The sequence below is a fragment of the Pinus tabuliformis genome, chromosome J (genome assembly GCF_031772625.1).
Source record: "Pinus tabuliformis cultivar Carrire ecotype Pingquan chromosome J, CPIR1, whole genome shotgun sequence".
Lineage (NCBI taxonomy): Eukaryota > Viridiplantae > Streptophyta > Pinopsida > Pinales > Pinaceae > Pinus > Pinus tabuliformis.
In genome coordinates this window covers 31,930,378-31,957,387 of record NC_142295.1, presented here as the reverse complement: position 1 = coordinate 31,957,387, position 27,010 = coordinate 31,930,378, and the positions used below count along the sequence as shown (strand labels likewise).

At 38.9% G+C, this 27,010-nt stretch overlaps 1 protein-coding gene across 2 annotated transcripts in view; it reads right to left on the bottom strand.

Moving 5' to 3' along the window:
* Positions 1 to 27,010, bottom strand: part of LOC149225302 (histidine kinase 1-like) — a 493,646-nt gene that overhangs the window by 231,971 nt on the left and 234,665 nt on the right. For both annotated transcript variants that reach the window (XM_089377050.1, XM_089377051.1), the window contains exon 6: positions 21,757 to 21,883. In XM_089377050.1, coding sequence (XP_089233176.1) covers positions 21,757 to 21,883 — 127 coding nt within the window. The remainder of the gene's footprint in view (positions 1 to 21,756; positions 21,884 to 27,010) is intronic.

Below are 27,010 nucleotides of genomic sequence, written 5' to 3'. Positions count from 1 at the left end.
TACGCAGAAATAGCTAAGCCTATTCAAAGTCTTCTAAAGAAATATGCAAAATTTGTTTGGCAAGAAGACGGCAAAAAGGCTTTTCAAGAAATCAAATGTGCTATTGCAAGAGCTCCTGTCTTAGTTAGTCCCGATTATTCCAAGGATTTCATGATTTTTTCTTTCGCTTCCGAAGATACCACTGCTGGTGTCCTGCTACAAAAGAATAAAGATGGTCACGAGCAGCCTATTGCTTTCATGAGTAGAGCACTTCAAAATTCCGAATTGAAGTACAATACAATGGAAAAGTAGGCTTATGCCTTGGTCAAGTCTCTTAAGCACTTCAAAACTTATGTGGGTTATTCTAAAATCATTGCTTTCATCCCACATTCCGCTATTAAAGATATATTAACTCAAACCGATTGCTTAGGGACTCGCGCTAGGTGGGTTACTAAAATACAAGAATATGATTTAGAGATCAGACCCACCAAGATAGTCAAAGGCCAAGGTTTGGCTCAGATGTTGACTGAAGGTAACGAAAAGACTCTTGGTTTGTTTTGTCTTAGCGATCTATCTTCATCGGAGTTGCAAATATTAGGAGAGCATGAGTGGTACAAGGACATAGTTTATTACTTGATGAATCTTGCATGTCCTAACCATTTAGTTGCTCATAAGAGAAGGGCTCTTAGACTAAAAGCCACTAAGTATTGCCTTATGAAGGATGGCCTTGGATGGAGAAATCCTGAGGGCATAGTTCTTAGGTGTGTTGATGACGTTGAGTCCAAGAAATTAATCTCTGAGTTTCATTCAGGATTTTGTGGTGGTCATTATGCTGCTAGAACTACTGCCCACAAGATCCTGAGAGCTGGTTATTATTGGCCTTCAATTTTTTCTGATGTGCATAAGTTTGTTAGAAATTGTCAAGCCTGTTAACTATTCACTGGGGAACAGAAGCTTGCTGCCCTACCTTTACAACCTGTCATTGTAGAGGCACCTTTTCAACATTGGGGTCTGGACTTCATAGGGAAGTTCCATGAAAATTCTAGCAATGGCTACTCATGGATTTTGACTGCTACGGATTATTTCACTAAATGGGTTGAAGCCATTCCTGCTAAGAATGCCACTGAAAAGGTTATTATGGATTTCATTGAAAATAATATCATTACTAGATTTGGTGTCCCTGCTAAAATCACTACTGACAATGCTAAATCTTTTAGTTCTTCAGAATTTTCATCTTTCGGTTTCAAATATGGCATTATCTTATCTCATTCATCAAATTACTATCCTCAGGGTAATGGTTTGGCTGAATCAAGTAACAAGAATCTCATAACCATTATCAAGAAGATAGTAGGAGATAATAAGAGGTCATGGGATAGCAAAATCAAGTATGCTTTATGGGCAGATAGAATCACTAAGAAGAAAGCTACTTGTAAATCTCCCTTTGAATTAGTTTATGGCTTGGATGTAACCTTACCTATGCACCTGAAATTGCCAGCTTATCAGCTCCTTCAGAATTTTCATACTAATAAAGATGTTGTTCAGAATAGAATAGATCAGATTGTGGAGTTAGATGAAGCTCGTAGGACAACTTTTGATGCTATATGTAAAAATCAATCAAACATTAAGAAAAGCTTTGATAAATTCTCTCAATCTAGATCTTTGCAGGTGGGAGATATGGTACTTCTTGGGATCGCAAGAATGAAAAACCAGGAAAACATAAGAAGTTTGACAGTTTGTGGCTAGGACCATACATCATTCGAGACGTAGCTGGACCAAACTCATTCCACTTGAGTAGATTGGATGGCGAACCACTTGATCTACCTGCGAATGGGCAAATGCTCAAGATGTTCTTCAAAGATGATATCTAATGCCATAGGGAATCCTTTGTATTGTATTTCTAACCCTACTGCTTGTTATTTCAGCATTTTATTTCTGATTTAGGATTAGATTTACTTTCCTTGTTAATAAATGAAGAGCTTCTATCTTTCATGTGCTTAAATGTTATATGATGATGTTTAAATGGACGCTACTTATTTATGTTGTGTGTTGCGTGGATGCAGATTCTGGATTCTCACATTCCTGCAAGTGCAACAACGTGTCCCCAAGTAGAGCCAGATGTTGACCACTACGTGTCAACTCCCCATAGCAAGTACACCTCCTTTTCTTCGCAAAAGGGATAGCGCTTTATTGACATGTCCGTGCCATTCGACAGTCGTCGTCGACTTGATCATATTATGTTGTAAACCCAGTCTGCATGTGTGAATTGTAAATAATCTTAACAGATATGAGTCATGTATGTAAATTTCCTAGGTGGACCTAATTTTCTAGTGATAATCTACGTTCCGGAAGGTTTTTTGTCTCACCGATCCATGACCGGCAGAGTTTTCCTTCAGCGTAACCCCAAACCCGGAATGAATTTTGTCATTAGAATCTTAGAGGAATCCTAGTGTGTTAATCTGCTAAATTATAGTTGTGTCACAGAACTAGGTGGTTTATAAGAGTCTATGTCAAATGGGTTTTCCCCCTTGAGATGTAAAATTGTAAAAGTCATGAAATAAAGTGTCTTGAGGGTTAGAAAATGTTTTAATCCCCTCATAAGTCCTAAGTCCTAGGTCCTAGGTGATTTTTCCAAAGGCTAAGTTCGAGGATCCATTTAAAAATAAATTAAAAATTAAAAACAATAAAAAAATTAAAAATAAGTATAAATAATTAAAAATAAATAATAAAATAATAAAATAAAATAAAAACTTAGAAATAATAAAATAATAATATTTTTGAGTAAATAAATGTAGAATTTCAATTTTTTAATGCATTAAAAAAATCGACGGATGAGATTAAGAGATATCTTGATCCGCATCGACGGTCGAGATCATTTTGACGTGGATCACTCGAACTAGCTGTTGGGAATTTTTCCTTTAAATAGGGTGTTAGGGGTCATTTGAGATCATTCGATCTGTGAGTCTTCTGCTGAAGAAAGCTCTCTTGTAAACTTTTTCTGGTGCTAATAAAGAAAGACTTTGGGGTTGAAATCTTGCTGGTGTTACTCTCCTGAAGTGCTGTGAGCTGTTTTATTTTCTGCATATTTTTATTTTTCGGCCATTAGTAATAGCTTGATTTAGAGTATTGTTGAACACAGGTCTCTTGTTCACTTACTAGGGTTTGAATGGTAGTAGTATTTCTGAAATAGTGGCAGGTGTCTCCATTGCATCTGGAATCTAGTACTGTTTTTTCCCTCTTTATTGATGGTTGAAATGAGTTGTGCAGGAAACCCTTATTGAAGAAATCAGTGGGCGTTTGGGGAAGTTCTCGGCTGAACCAGCCAACTCCCGCAAAGCACTCCCTTGTAGAGCCTAGCCAGTTTTGATTCTGGGTTTATCATTTAGAGTTTATTTCTGAGTTGCATGAGAGTTTTTTCAAAGCATTTCATAGTAAATCTGAGATTCTGAAAATACTATTGAAGGTTATTGACAAATCTGGTTGTTCAAGGGTTGAAAAGTTTTAAATACTGTAATTGTTTTGCTGATCTAGGGTTTTAGTTTCGTTCTCTGCACATATTATCTCTAGGTGTTTGTTCTGCCGTTGCAGGTTGCAGATCTGAAGGTGAGCTTAAATTTTGAAGCCAGATCTAGGCCCTGGAGGGTAAGATCTGGCCTCAGAATCAGCGATTGCAGGAATACTTATTTCAGAGCTGGAAATCTTTGTGGGGTTTGATAACTGGAAGCGCCAAAGCGGAGGAATATCACTTTATTTGCAAATTTCTATGGAATTTTAAAGGGTTTACCAGTTCCTGGCTGCATATTATATTTCTTTGGAAAATTTCACGCTTCAGTCACCTGCGTATCCTTCTCTTATCCGTAGTCTATCCTCCCACTTTGTCCCTGAAGCATGTCTTTGCCATCCTCACGCAATATTTTTGTCCCACAACTTCAACGTTCTCATCCTTGTCATCGCTCCTCCTTCATTAGTTCTCCACGGATCTACAAACCCTTTTGCTGCTCCTGCCTGCGTCTAGTCCTCAGGTTGCGTTTCCTTGCTCCCAACGTAGGTCTACCAACATTTTATTCCATTTGCATTTCCCCTCTGCGTATAGTGTTTTTTCTTTTTTTTCCTTCCTGCGTTCTCCTCCTCAAGCGCTACCAAAACCATTACGCAGCTCTTTAGCAAATCATCGCTCAGGCATTCTGCATCCACTTCCCTTACCTCGCTGTCCATCCGTCTGACCTCCACCCTGCGGCAAACTCATTTCTTCCTGCGATTTCCTCAGCTGCATATCCATCAAACAATCGCCAGTCACCTGCGTTTCAATCTATCTACTCATGCTGCCACTTTCAGTTTCACCCTGCGCCTTTCTAAGCTCATCCAAACTGTCGGTCTTTCTCTTCCTCTCCAAACGCATCATTGCTAATGTCTGTCGCCGCCCTGTTTCCTCCTGTTGTTTGATTTCAAGGTTAACATCTGCAAAACGCACCACAAGCTCCATATCCGCATCAATCTTTATCTTATCCACGTGATTTCCATTTCCGCCGTCCTGCATACACTGAACACTCAGCGAATTTTTAATTTCGATTTATGAACAGGGTTAGCGTGGTTAAGTTCGTATTTTGTAGCACGTCTGATATAATTTGGTCAAGGTTTTAGATTTTGATTAAGTTAGTTTTTAGAATTAGATTTTATTTGATTTAGGATTTATATATTTTCATTTTTGTTATAAGTATTCGATCAGGTGTTAGTGTCTTATTTAGCTTAGCTTTTTGTTTTAGCTTTAGTTTTGTTCCATTTTTTACTTTTGATTTTAAATAAATTCAAAAAAAAAAAATCTATATATATATGTAAAAAAGCATAAAAAAGGGTTGCTTTAGTTTAGTTTTAGATTTGATTTTATTTTTGTTTCATTTTGAAATTTAAAAAAATAATAAAAAATTATAAAATTATAAAAAAAAAAGCAATAGGAGTTCCTTTTAGTTTATTAGCTTTTAATAATTTCAGGCTTTGTTTACTTTAGTTTAGCTTAGATTAGGACTTTATTTTTGTTTTTTTTTTTTTTTTAAGGTTTTGGGAATTTTTCTTTTGTTTAGTTTTCATTCTATTTAACCTTCATATTTCATTTCATATATATTAGATAGGTTTTTTATTTAATTTTATAAAAAATCATAAAAATTTTAAAATTTTCATAATAAAAAAGAAGAAGAAAGGTTTCATTTAGTTTTAAATTTTGTTTTGTCTGAAAAATATAAAAATATTTCGGGAATTTTTTTTTTTTTTGCCAATTTCAGTCTTGGCTCAGGAATTTCTTATGTTTTGTCTTTTATGCTGAGGCTAAAATTTTGATGTGGGAATTAATGGTTAAACGTGCTTAAATGTTCATTTGAAGATTAACTGCATGAATGTGATCTCTAGTTAGCATTTTACGTGGTTGTTTAAAGCCCTTTATCTTTCGAAATTTTAATCGCTGGAGTATCATTAAGTCATTGAGCATTTATTGATTATCTCGCATTTGGTAAAGTTAATCTTTGTTTGAGTTGTTTGATGGTAAACGATTGTTGATGTGTTCATACTTCTGCAGCATTTGATAAATAATCGTTTAATCATTTATTTCATAAGGCACTGGTCTATTAACTTAGTAAAATCAATTAAGTGCTTGTTCCCCCTCCTGTCTCCCAACCCAACTGGTCCTCAGTTGGTTATCCATTTTCCCATAGGGTCTACCCCCCTTAGCCGCGAGAGACAGGCTTAAACGGAGAGATCGGGGATCAGGGTGACAACCCCCGGTCTGAGCATTGTCGTGACAATCTGTGCGATAACACCACCAAAAGTTGGTTTTCAAGCATCGACTAAGTGAGGGTACTGCTTTCTCACTTGTCCAATCTCAATCGACTTTCCATTGCTTGGATTTGAACCTTTGAGCCCAATCCTGAGGTACTCAACATCTCCCTTGCACGTTGTCCTCACCTTCCTGTCCAGCACTGTCTTCCTGCAATTCATTAAGATATTCAGGTAGTAGGTCATCAATAGAAGGCAATTGACTCTGCTCTTCAAGGTCCTCAATCATTGAAGGTTCAAATAATCTCAAACAATTTGTATTTACGACTGAGTAGATGTGTATGTGAGCTGGTAGATCAAGGCGAAAAGCATTTTCGCCAATCCTCTCAAGTATCCTAAAATGTCCATACCTAATAGGCTTTAGCTTTTTAACTTCACCTTGCATCCTATCCTTGCTGATATACAGCCAGACTTGGTCTCCAACTTGAAAACTATGCTCCATCCGATGCTTATCATGCCTAGCCTTGTATTTGGCTTGGCTCTTTTCCAGTTGTTCCTGTACTGCCTGGTGGATCTCCTGGATCTGTTCAATGAACCTAGTTGCCTTGTCCACATCACTGTGTCCATCAACCATGGTATCTTTACCAAAGACAAAATCCAAAGGAGACCTTGGTGTGAAACCAAAACAGGTCTCAAAAGGAGATCTTTGTGTAGAAGAGTGTTTTGCTCTGTTGTAAGCATGTTGCACATAACACAAGTTTTCATCCCAAAGCTTAGGATGTTTGCTACAATAACCTCTCAGTAACTAAATCACTGTCCTGTTTACTACTTCTGTCTGGCCATATGATTGTGGATGAAACGCTGTGCTTTTCTTCAATTTGGTGTCCATCAGTTCCCACAGACTCGACCAAAACTTTCCCACAAATCAGGTATCTCGATCAGATACAATGGAAGTGGGTAATCCAAAATGAACCCATACATGTTCAAAGAACAATTTTGCAGTCTGTTCAACTGCAATCTATTTATTATAAGGTATCAAAATACACATTTTGTTGAACCTATCCACAACAACATATAGATAATCATGACCTTTCCTAAATTTAGGCAGTCCTCCCACAAAATCCATGGAAACACTTTCCCAAGGGTGAAAAGGAACTAGCAATGGAGTGTACAAGCCTAGTTTTCTATTGTTGGGCTTTCTTTTAGCACACATGCCACACCCTCTTACATATCTAGAAACTGTCTCATTCATTTTCGACCGATAGCAGAATCTTTGTAGTTGTGCAACTGTTTTACTTACCCCAAAGTGACCTGATATCGGAGAAGTGTGTGCTTCCCTAATTATCTTTACTCTCTCAGTTTGTGAAATGCAGAGTTTCCCACAATGGTATAAGAGTCGGTCCTTCACATGATAGTCCAATTCTTCTACTCTTTTGCCCTGACTCAAAGTTGCATATACATCTTTAAAGTCCATATCTCGAGCATATTGTTCAATGTAGCTTTCATGTAGCACTGAATTATGCTTAAGTATGGTAGATGCATTTATAATGGGTCTAGATACATGTCTGCAACCTTGTTATGTATGCCCTTTTTATATCTGATGACTAAATAAAACTGTTGTAGAAAACCCATCCATCTGTAATGTCTTGATTGCTACAACTTAGTTTGGGAGTGCAGATATTGAAGTGGTTGATGATTAGTATGTATTACTGTCTCTTTGCCCATTAAGTAATGTTTCCACTTTTTCACACTCTGAACTAATGCATACAATTCTTTATCATATGTAGGATAGTTAACTACTGCAGGATTAAAAGTCTCAGAATGATAACATATGGTTTACCGTGTTGTGTCAACACTGCTCCCATGGCATAGTCACTGGCATCAGTTTGGATCTCAAATGGTCTTTGTAGATCTGGCAGTGCTAGTATAGGTGTTGTACTAATCTTTTCTTTCAAGGTGTCGAAGGGTTTCTGATGTTTGCCTCCCCACTGAAACACCTTATTCAATCATGTTAAAGCATGTAAGGGAGCCGCAATTGAGGAAAAGTTAGAAATAAACTTCCTCCAATATTGTGCTGCTCTTAAGAAGCTTCTCACTTTTGTAGCAGACCTGGGTTTAGGCCAGTTCACAATGACTGCCACTTTAGAGGGATCTATTTTCAATTCACCTCCCCCTACTATATGACTCAAGTAGTTTAGAGATGTTTTGCCAAATTCACATTTTGAGAGTTTGACATAAAGTTTTTCTCTTTTCAAAACATCTAATGTCTACTTAACATGCTTTAAATGTTCTTCCCACATTTTACTAAAAATCAGAATGTCATCCAGGTACACAATAACAAAGTCATCAAGAAAAGATCTGAGTACATCATTCATTAATCTCATGAAAGTAGTAGGAGCATTAGTTAAGCCAAAAGGCATAACCAACCATTCATACAATCCCTGCTTTGTTTTGAAAGCAGTCTTCCATGCATTTTGCTCTGCAACTCTGACCTAACGGTATCCACTATGCAAATCCAGCTTGGTGAAATAAACAACTTCCTTTAATTGATCTAAAAGATCATCTATGCGAGGAAGGGGATAACAATTTTGTATTGTTATCTTATTCAGTGCTCGGTAATCAATGCACATTCTCCATGAGCCATCTTTCTTTCTCACCAAAATGATTGGTGACCCACATGGTGATGTGCTAGGCCTGATGAACCCTTTCTCGAGCAACTCCTGCACCTGCTTCTTGATTTCAGCGTTCTCTAAAGCAAACAACCTGTACATCCCAATGTTAGACAATGGAACATCTTGCTGCAAAATAATATCATGTACTATTCCCTTTTTGGGTGGCATACCTTTAGGTTCTTGAAATAAGACATCATACTCTAAAACAACATTTTCTATATCAGCTTGTTGTTCAGCATTACAACCCTCAAATACATTGGTTTTATCAGGTTTCTTTTCCTTTATAACCATCAATAAGAATTGTTTGCATGAATTTATCATTCTTTTCATCTGCCCTAAGTTTATGAGAGTATAATTATTCTTGAGCTTATGAGCTCTTACAAAGTATTCGATTTCATCTTTAACAAGTAGATACTTGTACTCAGCTCTATAGAAAATAGTCTTTCTATCATACAAGTAAGGACTTCCTAAAACAATTCCACATATATCCAAAGGAATTATGTCTAACTCAACCTCATCTACAAATGCTAACCTAAAAGAAAACTTGGGTTTGCACTGTCTAGTCACTGGTAGTTGTGCTTTATCATTCAACCATCCTAATGGGTTTGGTTTCTTGTGAGGTGTAGTTGCTAATCCCAATTTCTTTATAATTGCTTCAGAAATTAGATTTACTTGTGAGCCACTATCAAACAAAGTATCAATCTTTTGATTTTTGGAAATAACTCAAATATGGAAAAGCTCATGCCTTTTTCTATCATTTTCTTCATCAATAACAGATTGAGCAGAATTACTAGTAGATGCTTCAGAATTCTTACCTTTTATACCTGTGGCTGCTATAGTTGTTTCATCTCCTAAGTCTGACCCCAAATCTTTCTGAATAGTTGCAGTAGCCTTCTTCTTCTTGCCCTCAGACTTCTTAGGCCTCAGCTCTGGATGCAGAATCCAACAATGCTCATCATCATGCCCATCCTTTTTAGAGTGAGTGCATGAAGCTTTGCTTTTCTGTGCAGTGTTAGCCTTCCTTGCTTTCCACTTCTGTTTTCTTTTCTCCTTGCTCTTGCTTACAGTGGGTTGGGATGGTCCCCCAACTTCTGGATTTCCATTCTTTCCTCTAGCTTCTAGATGAATAGCTTGTATAGATACCTCATCTATACTAGTGGGATTAAACATGAGGATGGTATGCCTCATGTAACTGTGTAGACCACCAATGTACTTAAAAAGAGTCTCTGGTGAGTCTAATGAGATACCCAACATCAATGCTCTCTTTCTGAATTCTTGCATATACCCTTGCACACTTTGCCCCTTCAACTGTCGAAGAATCTGCTAGCTCATCATGGCTTGTTGCATGTAGGCCAATGGATAGAACTGTTTTTTTATTGCAGCAACAAATACACTCCAGACAGAGATGGTCTCACCATGTCTTTTCATATCAGCTTGGGTTCTGCCTTCCCACCAAACCAAGGCAGTGCCTCCTAGGCGTAGGCTTGTCAGCTGAATCTTACTCTTGTCTGAGTCTATGTTCTGTACCCTGCAATACACATCAATTTGTCTAATCCAATTGCCCAAATTTTCAGCATTTAGCTCTCCATCATATATAGGAAAATCAAATTTAACATCTAGCTTGATCAAAGATGCTTTCTTATTATGCACAAGGCTATTAGGAGGTGTGAGAAAGCTTTCCCCTTTCCCCTTTCCTTTGGAGTGGTCTTGGTAGGGAGACTCATCTTCTTCTTTATCTTGTTTAGAACCTGATGAATCTTCAACCTTATGCTTTCTAAAGTCCCTATACATTTCTTCTACCATAGACTTTATAGCTAGGAAACTTTCTATGAATTGAGGATTTGGCCCCACAGAACCTTCCTCTGACATTGTCTTCCGAGGATAGACTCTCCCAATTTCAGGATTAGTATCCACCAACTCCCTTTCTCCTAATTTGAGCTTTGATCTAGTGAGCATTCAATAGCTAACCAACACAAGCTTGTCTAACCTTACAGCTTTGATACCACTTGATCTAATATTCACCCTATGAGTGACATCAGTTAAAGATTTATTAAACAAAGGTATTACAGACTCATGTGCTAGTGTGTGTTCTGTGTTATTGAAGCAACGGATCAATCAGATTTCCAATACACAGACAATTAAATGGAAAGACAGCAGAGAAATACAGTAAGCAAATACAAGAACACAAGAATTTAATAAGGAGTTCACCCTATTCTCCAGGGCTACATCTCCAGTCCAGCTTCCAGTGGTGGCCTTGTTTTATTGTGTCTTTAAGTAGAGAATTACAATGCAGGGACTCAATGTGAGTTCTCCTGAAGCAAGTTTGCTTGGCAGGGTGGTTCTTGGATTCCCCAAGCCACTTGAGTACACTGACTTCTTCTTCCTACCAGCTTTGTGACCTTCTTGTCTACAATGGAGAGCCCAATGTGGTGCTCAGCCCGGACAAATCCTCTATGGGATGGCTCGGATCTCTCAAGCCTCTGGTGCTCGACGCTGCCTCTGGTCAGCTCGACCCTCTGTCCTCTTTCTGCTTTTGCTTCACTACCTTCTTTCTCTGTTTTCTGTCTCTCTGTGTTCAGTCCTCCTCTCGGGGTTCTCTGACTGACTAACTTCATTGTGTATTTTGTCTATGTTCATGGCTTTTAGGCCATCCATTCCAAGACTGTTCGGTTCCTCTTCCTCCTCTGTCGATTCGCCTTCTGCAGCTACACTTGGAGTTCCCTGTTTGGCGTCGTCATCAGCACTCAAGGAGTGGCCACATGTCCTCCTCTAAATGTCGCTAGTCTGCTTTGTCGGTTCGTTTCTTCAGTTACGTCGTGGATGAAGTCTTTCTCCACTGTGGCGGTCAAATGGATTCCAAATCCTTCTAAATCGCCGCTCATTCCTTCGTCGATTCTGCTTCCTCCATCGGGCGCGATCTTAGCCGTTAGATCTGGGGCCTCCAGATCCGATGCCATACGCACATTTCACACGGTTGACTTGCTCGACCGTTAGCATGCGATCAATGGCAGTTTTCTCTCACCTCCACTTGAGACGCGTCGATCGTTGAGTGGGATCGCTCCACTTCCATCGAAAACCGCTTACCGTTTGAGGGCACCCCAATCGATACCGCTGATTTCCAGAGCGCGGGTCTGGCCTTTGTCTTTTTAGTGCTTTTCGCTTTTTCGCCCGTGGTTCTCCGGCTCCCCATGTGTCCGTGTGCTCAGGCTTCCTCCATCACGGCCCTGTTCGCCCAGCCTAAGCGCTAATCACACGTCAAAAACCTCCTTATTTTCCCGATTCGGGCTTCCCGGGGGCTACTTTGACCTCCCGCACAGTCTCCATGGGCCTCAGTCAGCGCGCTTTGACCGGGGTCCTCGTCGCTCCATGCCGGCGGCCATTACCACTGGTTCAGGATGTTTTTGATCGTTGTTTTGGATTCTTTAGAGATTTGTCCCGACCTGATACAGTCATGGTTCCTTGACAGTTCTTTATGGATCCAATTCAGATCATCTCTCCAAAGACTTCCCCTCACGCTTGATTTTGTAATCCCAACAAGATGTTTCCTCTACAAAGTTACTCCAAACAAGAATTAGTTCCATATAGATTTAGCAATAAACAATGATAAGAAACTCTAGAGATTTATTTAAAACCAACTAGAGCATTCTATACCTAGATCATACTTCTAAATCAAATGTCAATGCAAGATAGCTCTACATTAACAAATCTACAAGAGCATATAGAAGCAAATTAGATAAAAGCATGAGTAAAAGGAATTATACCAATGCTCAACAATTCATCACACTCGAAAAGGAGGAACACCTCATGAATGAAACCCCAAAGTCTTTATTGATATTTTTTAAAGTGTACAAGGAAGCAGCGCTTCCGCAAGCACAATAGCTAGTAACAATATTCTACAATGTGAGAGCCCATGACTCTATTATATAAAGAGTTAGGAGCAAATCCCAATGAAAAATGACAATGACAAATGGCATTAGAGCTAATCCCAATGTAAAAGTGATTAAACAAGTGGCATGAGATAACAATCCCAAAGAGAAATTTGAATTTGTTGAATGGAGCCCCAATGCCAAGTGTAAAAATCGAACTCTGGCAATTGGACATCATTTTCTTGTTCCCTTATGTGCTAAATTCGAATTTTATGGTGGAATGACAAGTGTATATGGGTGTTAACCCATGTGGGGACAATTTCCCACAAAAATCTCCACCAAATATTCTCCCAAATCCTCCCAAATGTGCATTAACATCACAAATTCGAATTTCCAAGCAGCTTTTTCATTTAAGGCCAGAAATTTGATTTTATTTGAGCACATCCCTTTTCCTTGATTTTAAGAGTCCACATCACCTTGGGACTTCACCTTAACTCCCCCATTATTTTCCACCTCATTTCCACAACATTTAGCATGTGTGGATACTTATTTTTCTCCATTTATTTAATTTCTGGCTTAATTAATTGCCAGATTTCCTACTAAACTTAGGAAAAGTGGGTTTTGAGGGTCCAAAACACATTATTAACCCCCCAAAGTGTGTCACAGTAGAAAGTTGAGGGTGAGAAGTGTAATTTTGATTACTCATACCCCATACAACTTCTCTAGACTAGACTTATTACAATTTAAATACAATTTTATTTGCAATTTTTTACCTGCGGTAAATCTAAAAAATAAAAAAATGACTACCTAGACCTAACCAAATTCCATGAAATTTTTTATGTGATTTAGTATGGTAATATACATAGACTCTAGACACTAATATGTGTCAGGGGCTCAACCTTCAAACCGTCACCCCGGCTTTGGGGTAAAACATGAATGAAAAAACCTAGAAAATTATCTGCTTCTGAAAAAGAAGGGATAATTAACCAGATAAAAAAAACATTCCAAGGTGTACTCATTTGTTGATCAAGTCCCAACATCCTAGGCCTATTACAAACTCAAAAATTATCATTACTAGTATCACTTATTATAATTCCCCGTAGGGTGTGGAATCTGGGTACAAGAAAGATGATGAGAAGATAGAAGTAGAGTTAAAAAACTCTGTTGACTAACGATATCTAATGGTACAAGTGTCTTCTGGATCATCCTAGGGCATGGAGTCTTCATATAATCATCAGGTGCCACTCCAGTGGTCAACAGGTCCTATGCCCACTAGATCTCTCATAGGGTACAAGCACTTCGTCACTATTATCGATGAACATTCTAGGAAAAGCTGGATCTGCTTCTTGAAGACCAAGGATGAGGTCTTCAGTTGCTTCAAGGAGTTTAAGGCTCTAGTAGAGAATGCAACAAGGAAAAATATTAAGGTGCTTCACTCAGATAATAGAGGTGAGTACACAGATAGTGACTTCACAGGTTTTTGTGTGAACGAAAGCATCAGGAGGGAGTGAACAACTCCATACAATCCATAGCAGAATGGGGTAGCAGAGCGAAATAACAATTCTATAGTTGGGGTTTTGAAGGTGATGTTATATGACCAGGACTTGCCTAAGATTCTATGGGAAGAGCCATGTAACACGGCTGTTTATATACAGAACAGGGTTCCTCATAGGGCATTGAGCAAGATAACACCAGAAGAAGTCTTCTCAGGGAAGAAGCCAAAGTCAGCCACTTCAGGATATTTGGTAGCATAACTTATTGCCATGTACCAGATGAGAAGCGCACCAAGTTGGATTAGACTACAGAGAAGGGGTACTTCATCGGGTATAGCGAAATTTCTAAGGCATACAGGATCTACGTTCCTAGTAGCAAAAATATTATCGTGAGATTGGATGTAAATTTTATGGAGGATAGAGCCTTCAAAAAATCTCGCGAGATGCCTGCAGGTGATCAGAGTGAGCTAGCAGAAGCTCCATTGGTCCAACAACAAGGGCAACCACAGGGGCAGCCACAAGAATAGTCAGAGGGATCTAGTATGGTTACTAGTACTAGCACATACTCAGGTGCAAGGGATCCAGTGAGTTCGCAACAGAGGTAAGATGAGGAGTTGGTCGATCCTCCCACCACTAATGGTAAAACGAGCAAGGAAGTTCATCAGACATTGAGAGATGCAGAGGAGTTCGTTGGAGCACCCAGGATGAACAAGAGAGAATGCAGACAGGTACCAAGCATTGGTGGAACAAGTTATTGAACCTTCTAGCTATTAGGAGGCCACACACCATCAGGTGTGGGTAGATACCATGGTAGAAGGGTATAGTTCTATCATGATGAATGATGTTTGGGAGGTAGTGTCAAGACCTGAGGGCGGGTCAGTTGTGGGCTCTCAATGGATCTATAAGATTAAGTACGCTACAAACAGTAGCGTGGAGAAGTACAAGGGTAGGTTTGTGGAAAAGGGGTATGCGCAAAAGGGATAGACTATGAGGATACCTTCGCCTCGATTGCCAGATATACTTCTATCCACTCGGTTATATCTCTAGCAGCACAAATAGAATTGCAGATTCAGCAGATGGATGTCAAGACAACCTTCCTGAACAGGGTGATAGAAGGGGAGGTATATATAGAACAGCCAGAGGGCTTCAAGACACGTGAGAGGGGCACGCATGTGTGCAGACTGAAGAAAGCTTTATACGGGCTCAAACAAGCTCCGAGGGCATGGTATGGTTAGATTGACAGCTACTTGCAATAGATGGGATTTGTCAAGAGTGACACAAACCCAACCTTTAATATTTGATGGTAGATGATGAGCCACTCATCCTAGTATTATATGTGGATGACCTCTTCCTGACTGAGTCATCAGGGCTCATAGAGGACTGCAAGAGGAACCTGGCAGCAGAATTTGACATGAAGGGCTAATGCATTACTTCCTGGGCTTGGAAGTATGGTAGAAGGGCAAGGAGATCTTCCTTGGTCAAGGGAGATATGCTACAGAGAATTTGAAGAGGTTCAAGATGAAGGACTGTAGACCCATGTCTACGCCTATGATTACAAACTTGAGGAAGATTGATGCATCAAAGGGCGATAACGTAGACCTGACCTTATATAGACAGCTTGTCAGTTCCCTCATGTATCTGGTTAACACCAGGCCAAGCATCTGCTTCGCGGTCAACACTCTCATTCAGTTTATGGTCGGACAAAAGAGAGTGCATTGGACAGCAGCGAGGTAAATTCTGAGGTACCTGCGGGGCACTATCAAGTGGGTTGAGATATACTTGAGGTGATGGTATCAGGTTATATGGATTCATATATGCAGATTGGGCAGGCAGTTCAGGGGACAGGAAGAGCACATCAAGGTGTTGCTTCAGTGTTGGATCGGGTGTTATTTCCTGGTGCACCAGGAAGTAGAAGTCAGTAGCACTGAGTTCTACAGAAGCAGAGTATATGGCAGCTAGCACAACCATGTGCGAAGATATATGGCTTTGGAAGCTATTAGTGAGCCTGTTCAGTCAGAGGGTGGAGGCGACCAGTATCTACTACGATAATCAGAGTAGCATCAGGCTCTCTGAAAATCTAGTGTTTCACGATAGGTCGAAACACCTAGAAATTCGACATCACTTCATTAGAGATTGTGTGCAGCGAGGAGCAATCCAACTACAACATGTTCCCACAAAGAGCAGGTTGTAGATATACCCACAAAATCTCTAGAGAGAGCTAAGTTTGTCTATTTCAGAGAACAGATGGGTATAATGGAGAACCCATTTCAGTAGCAGTGACAGTTTATTTCTCAGTTCCAATAGTTGCAATAGTAATAACATGAGATCAGCTGCAGCGTAGAGCAAAGTCGGCAGAAGTGCAGGATGGCACAATGCAGTTCCAACAATAGCGCAAATGCAAAGTGGTTTAGCTACAGGGTTAGCAAATGAATCGAAGTATGCGCAATAGCTTGGTGGATAGTGACAAGATGTTACAGATGTCAAACATCAGCAACATGAAGGAAGATGTTATGGGAGAGAACACCTTCCTCGCTAAGAGGGAGTGTTAGTTTTTGTAGCATCGGATAGGTGTTCTAGTCTCGACTTTGGTCAGAGAGGCTAAGAAACACAAGATCTCCAAAACCCAAAAAAAGTTTCGAGAGAAAACACCCAGAGATAGCTCAATTAAATTAATTGATCAATACTTAAAAAATGTAGAAGTCTAACTTAGGGAAATTGATTAATTAAAGGGAATTAATTGAGAAAAGTGAGAATGCTCTAGAAACTCACATGGATTGAGTTTGAGATGATCTTATTCGTTGATGGGGATCTAATCATGGTCGTTGGTTCAGCAATAAGAGATTATAGGTTCACCACCGAAAGATTATAAGAGCCAAACGATGGGGATGGATAAATACACATTGAGTGGGTGAATGATCTAGGCAGATTGAATTTCCTAGAGAGCAGAGATTCAACCGAGAAGAGAATTCGAGATAGAGATCAATAAAAGAGGCAGAGGAGCAGCATCAGAGATTCCGATGAAGGTTTCTAGTTCCTGAAGAGTCAACTAGAGGAGGTTGAATTATTCCACAGGAGGCTGCATAGGGGCTTGCGAAGACCCTCAAAGAGGTAGTGTGATTCAGCTAGAGGGAAGGTCAATTTAGGTGCTAGAGACTAGGATTCTTTTCTAGAGGGTCGAAAAATCATTTCTAGAGGCAGCAACAGGCAGGATCTCTGATTCAAAGACAATTTCGTGCAATGTGAGTTATAGGGTGTGCAGAGGAAATGCAGAGGCCTGTACAGGGGTATTCTAAGGCCAATTTCAGTGGGCATTTTGTTGCAGGCTTGCTTGTGGAGAAGGGAAATTTTTCCCTAAATAATTTTGCCATTCGTTTCTTTGGAGAGGATTGTCATTTTGGCATCGAGATTGTACTCAGAATTTTTTCTACTAAAGAATAATAAAATAAACCCTCATCTGTTGCACTAGTTTTCCCACATTGGGTTTTTCCAGGTACATTTGTCCAAAAATAACGATGTCAATTTTATTGTTTGTGCTCTATTTTTCTCAGTTCCAGTTTTTATTTTCCGCAGTATTTTTATGGTGAAAAAATTGCCGTGTGATTTATTCGTTATTCTTCCACAACAAAATAAACTACATAATTAATCAATTAGAGGAATAAATTCCAGTTGCTGCATTTCAAGGAATTTTCACACAGTGGACAGGAAAAGCACTTCAGGTTGTTACTTCAGCATGGGTTCAGGAGTTGTCTCTTAGAACAGTCGAAAGCAAAAGTTCGTGGCATTGATTTCTGTACATAGAAACTAGCACGGCGACATGTGAGGCCTTATGGCTTTGGAAACTGCTAGTAGTCTTGTTTGGTCAGAGTTGAGACAACAACGATACACTGCAACAATCAGAGTTACATCAAGTTATTTGAGAATCTGGTGTTTCACGACAGGTCTAAGCAAATAGACATCAGGTAATCGCTTCATCATGGATTGTATACAACGCAGGATTGTTCAGCTACAGTATATACCTACAAATGAGTATGTAGCAGACATTCTGACGAAGGCCTTGGGGAAGGCGAGGTTCTTCTCCTCGAGAGATAAGTTGGGCGTTATGCATAACACCTTCCTCGCTAAGAGGGAGTGTTAGTTTGTGTAGTTCGGATAGGTGTTCTAGTCTTAGATGGTCTTTATGGGGCTAGATAAACAGATGGAATAATTATCTGCAATACCCAGAAAAACTTTCTAAGGAAAAATGTCTTAATCAAAATTAATTAGCTAGTTTAATTATTTTCTTTATTTGAGAATCCGATGTTTCACGACAGGTCCAAGCAAATAGACATCAGGTAATCGCTTCATCATGGATTGTGTACAACGCAGGATTGTTCAGCTATAATGTATACCTACAAATGAGTATGTAGCAGACATTTTGACGAAGGCCTTGGGTAAGGCGAGATTCTCTCCTCGAGAGATAAGTTGGGTGTTATGCATAACACCTTCCTCGCTAAGAGGGAGTGTTAGTTTGTGTAGCTCGGACAAGTGTTCTAGTCTTAGATGGTCTTTATGGGGCTAGATACATAGATGGAATAATTATCTGCAATACCCAGAAAAACTTTCTAAGGAAAAATGTCTTAATCAGAATTAATTAGCTAGTTTAATTATTTTCCTTATTTGAGAATCTGGTGTTTCACAACAGGTCCAAGCAAATAGACATCCGGTAATCGCTTCATCATGGATTGTGTACAACGCAGGATTGTTCAGCTACAGTATATACCTACAAATTAGTATGTAGCAGACATTCTGACGAATGCCTTGGGGAAGGCGAGATTCTTCTCCTCGAGAGATAAGTTGGGTGTTATGCATAACACTTTCCTCGCTAAGAGGGAGTGTTAGTTTGTGACATGTGTAGCTCAGACAAGTGTTCTAGTCTTAGATGGTCTTTATGGGGCTAGATACACAAATGGAATAATTATCTGCAATACCCATAAAAACTTTCTAAGGAAAAATGTCTTAATCAAAATTAATTAGCTAGTTTAATTATTTTCCTAAGTCTAACTTAGGAAAAGTGGTTAATTAATCAAGATTAATTGAGACAAATCAATTTCTCTCTAGTGACTTCTAGAAAAGTCATTTTTAGATGATGATCTTAGCCATTGATTAAGATTGGATTGTGGTCGTTGATTGCTCAATGAGGGATTATAAGAGGAGATCGATGGGTATTTGGAGAACATATTCGTGTGATAGATTTGTAGTGTTAGCAAGGGCGCAGTGATAGCGTAGAAGACACCAATACTTGAGATCAATAGTGATTGAAGACAGAGTTTCCAGGGATATATTTCCTCATTGTGATTTCTAGTTTCTCAATGATAGAGGGAGATTGATTTTATCTGCAAAGGCTGAGTTTCCGAGCAGTGGTGCGAATTCATTGAAGAGGCCGAGTTGCTGAAGGAAGAACAAATTTCCCAAAGAAGGTCGATTTGCAGGAAGGAATTTGATTTTTTCAGTAGAGTTCGATTTTCCAGTGGAGGTTGTGATATTCTGCTAGGAATTGCAAGTTGCCATAGAAGCCAAATTATTTTGCCAAGGCCACACATGTGGATCGATTCTAGGTTCCAAAGGAGGGCCAAATAGATTTTGAGAGGCCGAATTGCTTCCAGGAGGTCAAATCATCTAGCAAAAGTAAAGGAAATAATGTGTTGGAGGTTTTCTAATTTACGGTAAACAATATATTTAATTTCAATTACAGAATTGGTGAAGAATAATAAAAATACTCATCTACAAAACTGGTTTTCCCACACTGGGGTTCTTCTAGGGACATTTGTCCAAAAATATCGGTGCCTATTATTTTGTGCCTGTGCAATATTTTCTCAGTTCCTCTAATTTAATTTTAATGAAATTGCAATAGTCCTTTATTCAGTATTTGCCACATATAATTTGCAGAAAACAAATAATTTATTTCACATAGGAGAATAATAACCAATAACTGCAACAATATTAAAAATTTCACACAAATGCTATCCAAGAAAAATTGAATTTCATACCCTTTCCTTGAAGGCATTTTTACTCCATTCACTTAGCTCAAATAGAAGCATAACATAGATGGTTGGAAAGCTTATTCCAAGACCTTTCCAACAGTATATGACACTCCCTCTAACTCCTCATGGTTGAGGAGATATGAATTTTTGAAGTTTATTAATTATGCATTTTAGCAATTCACTCAAGGAAATTTTTGACAAGTCAGGCCCCATCTAGTGACAAGTCAGCCCCACAGTGATGGTTTAGACTCCGAAGAGCACTATATATAGGCATGAGGATAAGGCATTTTAGCAATTCACTCAAGGAAATTTCGGATCTGTTTAAACAAGCAACGAAAATAAGGGTTTTTGGGGCTCATATCTCATGAACCAGAAGTGAGGAGAGGCTGGATTGGAGGGGCTATCCATGGAAGGACTTTTGGCACATTTTTTAAGGGTTTTGGCACAGTTTTTCTTCATTCTTGGACACTCATCCAGTTCAGGAGTGTAGTTGGTTTGAATCCCACCAGGTATGAGATGTAATCAAACACTCGTGATCTTCATGGAACAGCACTCGAGAGGCCCTCACAGACCCCTAGATTTGTAGCTGCTATAATACTGTATCAGAAAACTGAAGGCAATCAAAACAAAACATGAACAGAGATAACAAATGATCACAGCACAGCTTGATATTAACTGAATAGAGATACATGAATAGTATACATATCACTATGCCGGTATGCCCATTATTATAGATGGGTAAGCCAACTTAAACAGCTGACATAAAACATGTGGCACCGAGAAGCATAACAACAGCTTAAAACAGTGAGCCACAAGATCAACAGTAAATATTTATCAAGACCGTCACTGAGTCCTCACTCCATTGAATAATGTGTTGAAATAATAATTGCAGCTTGGAAAGGAAATATAATAATCTAGTTGAACACAAAGATAGCCTTTATTGTGATTTGCCGTCATAATTTCAATGTCAGTATATAGGAGTATCATATCCATTATATTTACTTGAGGGATTGTACAGCTTAGGCAATTTACAAATTTGTTAGTATTATGGTGCTATACAATTTCCAAAGTGTTCTGGAGACCATACAATAATCGATATTCCAATTTCTTGTTTCTTAGTATCTGGTTTTTCATACAGTTTGTCGTAAATATTTTTCTATAAATATAAGATGTATTTTTCAAATATTCAAATGTATATATATGGAATCGGAACAAAACATACAGAGGGCATACCATGCATATTATAATGCATTGTGTAGAACATATACCGAAAGTACCAAACAAAGAAAGCTTACGGAACATAGGATTGCCAATGCTTGTACTTTCTACTGTTTGGTTAACCATGCAATTTTGAGGGCTTAGTTTATTGCTGAGGTAGACGGAGTGTTGAGCCTTCCACCAGAGCTCCATTCTCATTGTGGTCAAAGCCATCCAAATAACATGTTAATAAGGGGCAAGGCTAGGTGCAAATCCTAGGTAAATTTGGAAAAATAGATACCTCTATCCTCGCTAGACCTAGCCTCTGAGCTAAAGAAAATTCATATTTTGCAGTGCTGGAAGCAGTTCCCAAAAACAAAAATCCCTGAAAAGGGATCCATGCAAAATTAGCTTGATATTGAAAATTTACTTTGGTGGTTTTCTTTTTAAGTAGATTTCTTTGTCCCTGAGTTTTCGAGGCTATATTTCCAAGTATAGTAATATTTCAATGAAAATCGAAGCACTATCCCCCTGGATGTCAATAATCTGAATTCAGATGTTAATGGGATATGGATTTCCCTTTGGGATAACATGGAAACAAAAAATTGGTCTAAATTTGAAAAACTCCAATGGTTATCATGCAGACGTAGTCATGGCTCATACCCATCAACCTCCAAAATTTAAATAAAACAGGAAAGAAAATATCCAACATGTGAACCTGAAGGGCTACTGGAAGTGGAAGCTACCGTCTTCAACAATGTTGACTTACCATCCAGATCTAAAATAATTTCTATGTTATGATCAAAACACTGCACAGAAAACATGTCCACGAGTCCTTCAAGCTCATGCCCTAGGTCGAATTCTGCCTCCTCCAACACTAGCTTGCCCGATTCAACCTGAATATATTAGATGTCATCTGTCAGAATCAAATAAAACTTGATATTTTTACATGAACATTCTTACCCTTTATTTTTCTCTTCATCTAATATTCAAAAACTACCTTGATCAGAGATTCATGTTCAGAAAATAATTGCCAGCCCTTTATGGAATAGACTCCCCCCAGTTAACCCATAATACATCCCATACAAGACATTGCATGCAACATATGCTATTGCTCAAGTACAAGGTTTTAACCTTATGAAACAAGGAATATCCCTCCAAATTTTGCTTTATTTCAATTTTCAAGGCATATGTCACTTCAAACAGGAAGCAACCATCTTCCAAGCAATAATGATTGATATTTTCCTATTTAATAAATTATCCTCCTCTATAAAGACAATTAAAATTATAAAACTTATTGTAAGGATCTTTTACAACATAGGAACAAAGGGTGTACCATATAAATTTTAATGCTCACTTTTTTTGTGGAATTTTCTGGCTTCTGCAATTAATTCTCTCCTTTGCCAAACACAGGCAATAAATGATGACTGAATCAAATATCTATAACAAATGTTTTAAAGACAATTCAGTTCAATGCTCAAGAAGTGGCATCTCACAGTGAGGCATCCTCCTTGGTATTTCATCCCAAAATATTATGATGTCTGCAAAAAGATGGCACTACCTTAAATAACTAATAACTAATAAATGGAAAGGATCTCATTAGTCACCTAGGCACCAATGTAGGCCCTGTTACCCATCAAAAGTGGGTGACCTCGTAGGAGAATTTTTCTCCTAGATTTGTCTTCAGCCAGCAGCCCCTGACAGACCCTAAGTCTAAACTTAGGAAATTAAAATAATTAAAGGGTATTAATCTAATTGTGGGTGAAACTTCTAGAAAAAGACGGAGATCAAATCCAAATGATCTAAGCCATTGGTTAGAATCTAATCTAGGTCGTTGGTTCTCGACTAGAGGATTATAAGGACTTCGAATGGGCATTTGGAAAACACACCAGGCAAATAATCAGTTACCGGAGTAAAATCGATTTTTTCACTAGTCGACGTTCGACAAGAGGAAATTGATTTAGAGGGAGGGTTGTAGGTGAGGAGGAGAGAGAGGGTAGCAGCATCAATTGGGAGTGCAAGAGCAGAAGACACAGAGCAGAGAAGGGGCAGCGCAGAAGCTATGACACAGAGGGGCAGTGCAGAGGTTGACGCTGGGATTGCGTAGTCCTCACGCAGAAGCTAACACAGTGAGATGCAGAGGGGGTAGCAAATCCTCTCCTGGATCAAAATCTCGTCAGGAAGTGTGAGAGAACTGTCAGTAAATTTCTCACAAAGATTTCTCTTCTATTCTGCTGGTTGTATCTTGTACATGAGATTTTTGCTGAAGATTAATAAAGAAACCCTCATCTGCTGCACCGGTTTTCCCGCATTGGGTTTTTCTGAGGACAGTTGTCCAAAAATAACTGTCATTATGATTGTACTTGTGCTGGTATTTTTCCTTGCATTTACTTTCCGCACTATTTTAATTGTGAAGGTTGCAGTAGAATTTATTTCGATATTTTCCGTAGAAACACTGTGAATAACTTATTTCTAAATTAATAAGTAGAAGAAATAATATCAGTCACTGCAGTTGTATTTCTATCTAGAAATTTTCACATGGTATCAGAGCACAGATCGTAAGCAGAAGAGCTCAAAAGCAGAGAGGAAAAAGATTTCAAAATTACTGCAGAGAGCAATTTGAAACCCCAAAGGCAACGCAGTTCGAAGGCCAAGGAGGACGAAGTTTTGAGGGAAATCAATTTCTATGAGTGAGTCGACAGAGAAATTTGATCTCCGGATTGAAGCTTACCAGAGGTAGAAGGGAGCAGCATATTTTTCCTTGCAGAGAAGATCTTCAGCTGAGACACAGATATTTTGCAGCAGTTTCTGGGGCAGAAAAGCGTCAAAAACCAATAGGAAAATAGCATAAAGAAGGATGGAAAATCAAGATGTCTTTGGATTATCTTCTAGATTAGAATAAGAATTCACATGCTTGGCAAGTTCAGCATTAGCAAATGTTTGGTACATTGATAGTTGGGCTTCAGCTTATATGACTGGAGTACGAGAATATTTCTCAAGTTATCAAGAAGAGCAAATGGACTTCCAAATTCTTTTGGGAAGCAGAACAAAGTGTATTCCAATAGGGAGAGGCACCATAGCATTTCAAACGGAAGCAGGAACCAACATCCGAGCCACTAATGTTTTGCATGTGCCCAATTTAGGAATGAATCTAATTTCAGTGTCCCGGTTACAGGACAAGGGATACGATGTATACTTCATTAGAAAGAAAGTATATGTCAAACATCCAAGTTGGAAGAAGAAGAGACAAATTGGAGCTCGAAGCAACAAACTGTATAGGTTGCAGCTCGAGTCTCCAATGGCATTAATAGGTAGCAATCTTAATGGTGAAAAGGAATTGAATGAGCTATGGCACAGGCGAATGGGACACTTACACCATGGAGCATTGAGGATGCTCAGAGAGACTGTTACAGGAGTTCTAGTTCTTAGTACTGAGCATGATGATATATGCAGAGGATGCGTACTAGGGAAGTACGCTAAAGCATCTTTTTCTAGGAGTAAAAACAGAGCAAAGGGTGTATTGGGATTGATACACTCAGATATTTGTGGTCCAATGTCCACAAGATCTCTTAGTCGGGGGGAATACTTCATCACCTTTACTGATGATCACTCTAGAAAAACCTAGATCTATTTCTTAAAGACCAAGGATGAGATCTTTGATCGGTTCAGACAGTTTAAGGCTCTCGTTGTAAACATGACAGGGAAAAAGATAAAGGTATTATGTTCAGATAATGGTGGAGAATATACGGACAAAGACTTCATAGATTTCTACACAAAAAAGGACATTAAAAGAGAATGGACAGCTCCATATAATCTGGAGTAGAATGGAGTAACTGAGAATAAGAATAGAACTATTGTTGGGGCAATGAAGGCTATGTTGTATGATCAGTATTTGCCTAGATTCTTATGGGCAGAAGCTTGCAACATAGCAGTGTATATCTAGAATAGAACTCCTCACAAAGCTTTGGGGAAGAAAACGCCCGAAGGTGTCTTCACAGTGAAGAAATCGGAAGTCAGTCATCTTAGAATATTCAGAAGTGTGGAATATTGTCACATTCCATACGAGAAGCGTAGTAAACTGGATCGGACTGCTGAAAAGGGGTACCTTGTAGGATATAGCGAGGCCTTGAAGACATACAAAATCTACATTCCTAGCAACAGGAAGATTGTAGTAAGACGAGATGCGAAGTTCATGGAGGATGGAGCTTTCAGGAAATCCAGGGAGATGCCAACAGAAGATCAGTCAGTAGATATTCCTTTAGTCCAGCAGCAGCAAGGGCAATAAGCAATGTTTTAAAAAACGGCCGAGTTGATCCGAGTCGTTGGGATTTTTTGTGACCCAGCAGAAAAAACGGAACGAGAGGCCGAGTCATGACTGACTCGGCTGAGTTACTGCATGACTCGGTCGAGTCAGTCATGACTCGGTCACCCCGGCCAGTTCCGCAATAACTCGGCCAAGTCAATGAATGCAGCCTATAACCCCAAAAAAAATGTGATTTTTCATATTTAAAAAAAAAAATTAACTGTTAGCTGAGTGTTGGGGACTCCAAGGTGTTTTCTAAATTAGTTAAATGTTATTTGGGGTCCATTCCCCTCTCCTAGTATTGATATGCTATTCAAATTTCATGGTAATGTTAAATTCTTAAAGTAAAAGGATGAAAATGAAGATTAATCCTTTTACTTAAATTTTTAACATTACCATGAAATGACTCAGGATGTTTGAGAGTGGTTCCGGCCTCATTGGATTTCATATGGAGAAAGTAGAATTTTAGATTTCATTCAAAATCCAGCAGACTTATCAGTTTTTTAGGATTTCAGGGTTGGAGGATTGCAATGTTTCCATTGAATTTTGTCATGTATTAGGGTATGGAACTCGTATTTAATCAAGAGCACCAATCCCTCTATGTACCTTGATGTTAGTGACATTGGTTGTCAAACTCCTCTGGGATTCGCTCCCAAATCAGGAGCTTCTGAAAATGTTGCTCCCGCTCCCGTTTTCGCTCTCGCTCCCCACTTTTGCTCCGCTCCCAAGTAACACTGAGCCAGATGATGTTGGCAACTCTAGTAGTAGCCAGTAGTACTGGTCACAGACTTTTGTTGTAGAGGCCATTTATAGCCTCCTTGGTTATGTGTTTTTGTTTTGATCTCTATATCATCATCGTGTATGTATTGGACAGTGCACTGGGTGCCATTTTGATATAATGGATATATTCATGAACCTACTTTGATCATATGCTGTCTTCTATCTATATTCTAATGTTGTGTGTTTGGAAACATGAATGAAAATCTTTAAAATTATGTGTTTTTATAAAAAATAAATATTTAATGTATTTTTTTCAACGACCGAGTCATTGAAATCGAGCCGGCCGAGTCCATACCGAGTCGCAGTCGCAGTCAGAGTCGACCCTCGACCGAGTCAGAGTCGGACTCAGAGTTTTAAAATATTGGCAGTAAGGAGGAAAAGTAGGACAGACATCTGGAACTAGCACAATGTCCAATACCAGTATTTGCTCAGAAGAAGGAAATCCAAGAGTTGATTTTAGGTAGCATCAGATGTGCTCTAAGCCTCAAATTTTGCAAGGAGGCTTGGGCACATGTATTCCAAAGAACCCAGAAAGCATTTTGGGAAATTCCACCCAGAAACAATTTTATTAAAATAATTAATAGCTTTTAATGGGACCCTAAGTCTAAACTTAGGAAATTAAAAATATTAATGGGTATTAATCTAATTGTGGGTGTAACTTCTAGAAGAAGACAAGGATCAAGCTAAAATGATCTTAGCCATTGATTAGCTTTTAATCTAGGCCGTTGAATGTCAATGAGAAGATTATTTAAGGGAGCTTGAGGGTCATTTCGAAAACATACCAAGAGATCAAGAGATCGAATTTCTGAAGTGAGAAGTTCTCAGGAGAAAATTATGATCAAGGAAATTTCTTGCAGAGAGGGGCAGTGAATATCCGGAAGAAGGAATTTTTCCTGGGTCGGAGAGTACGAGGCAGAGAGAGGGCAGAACGATGTCCAGA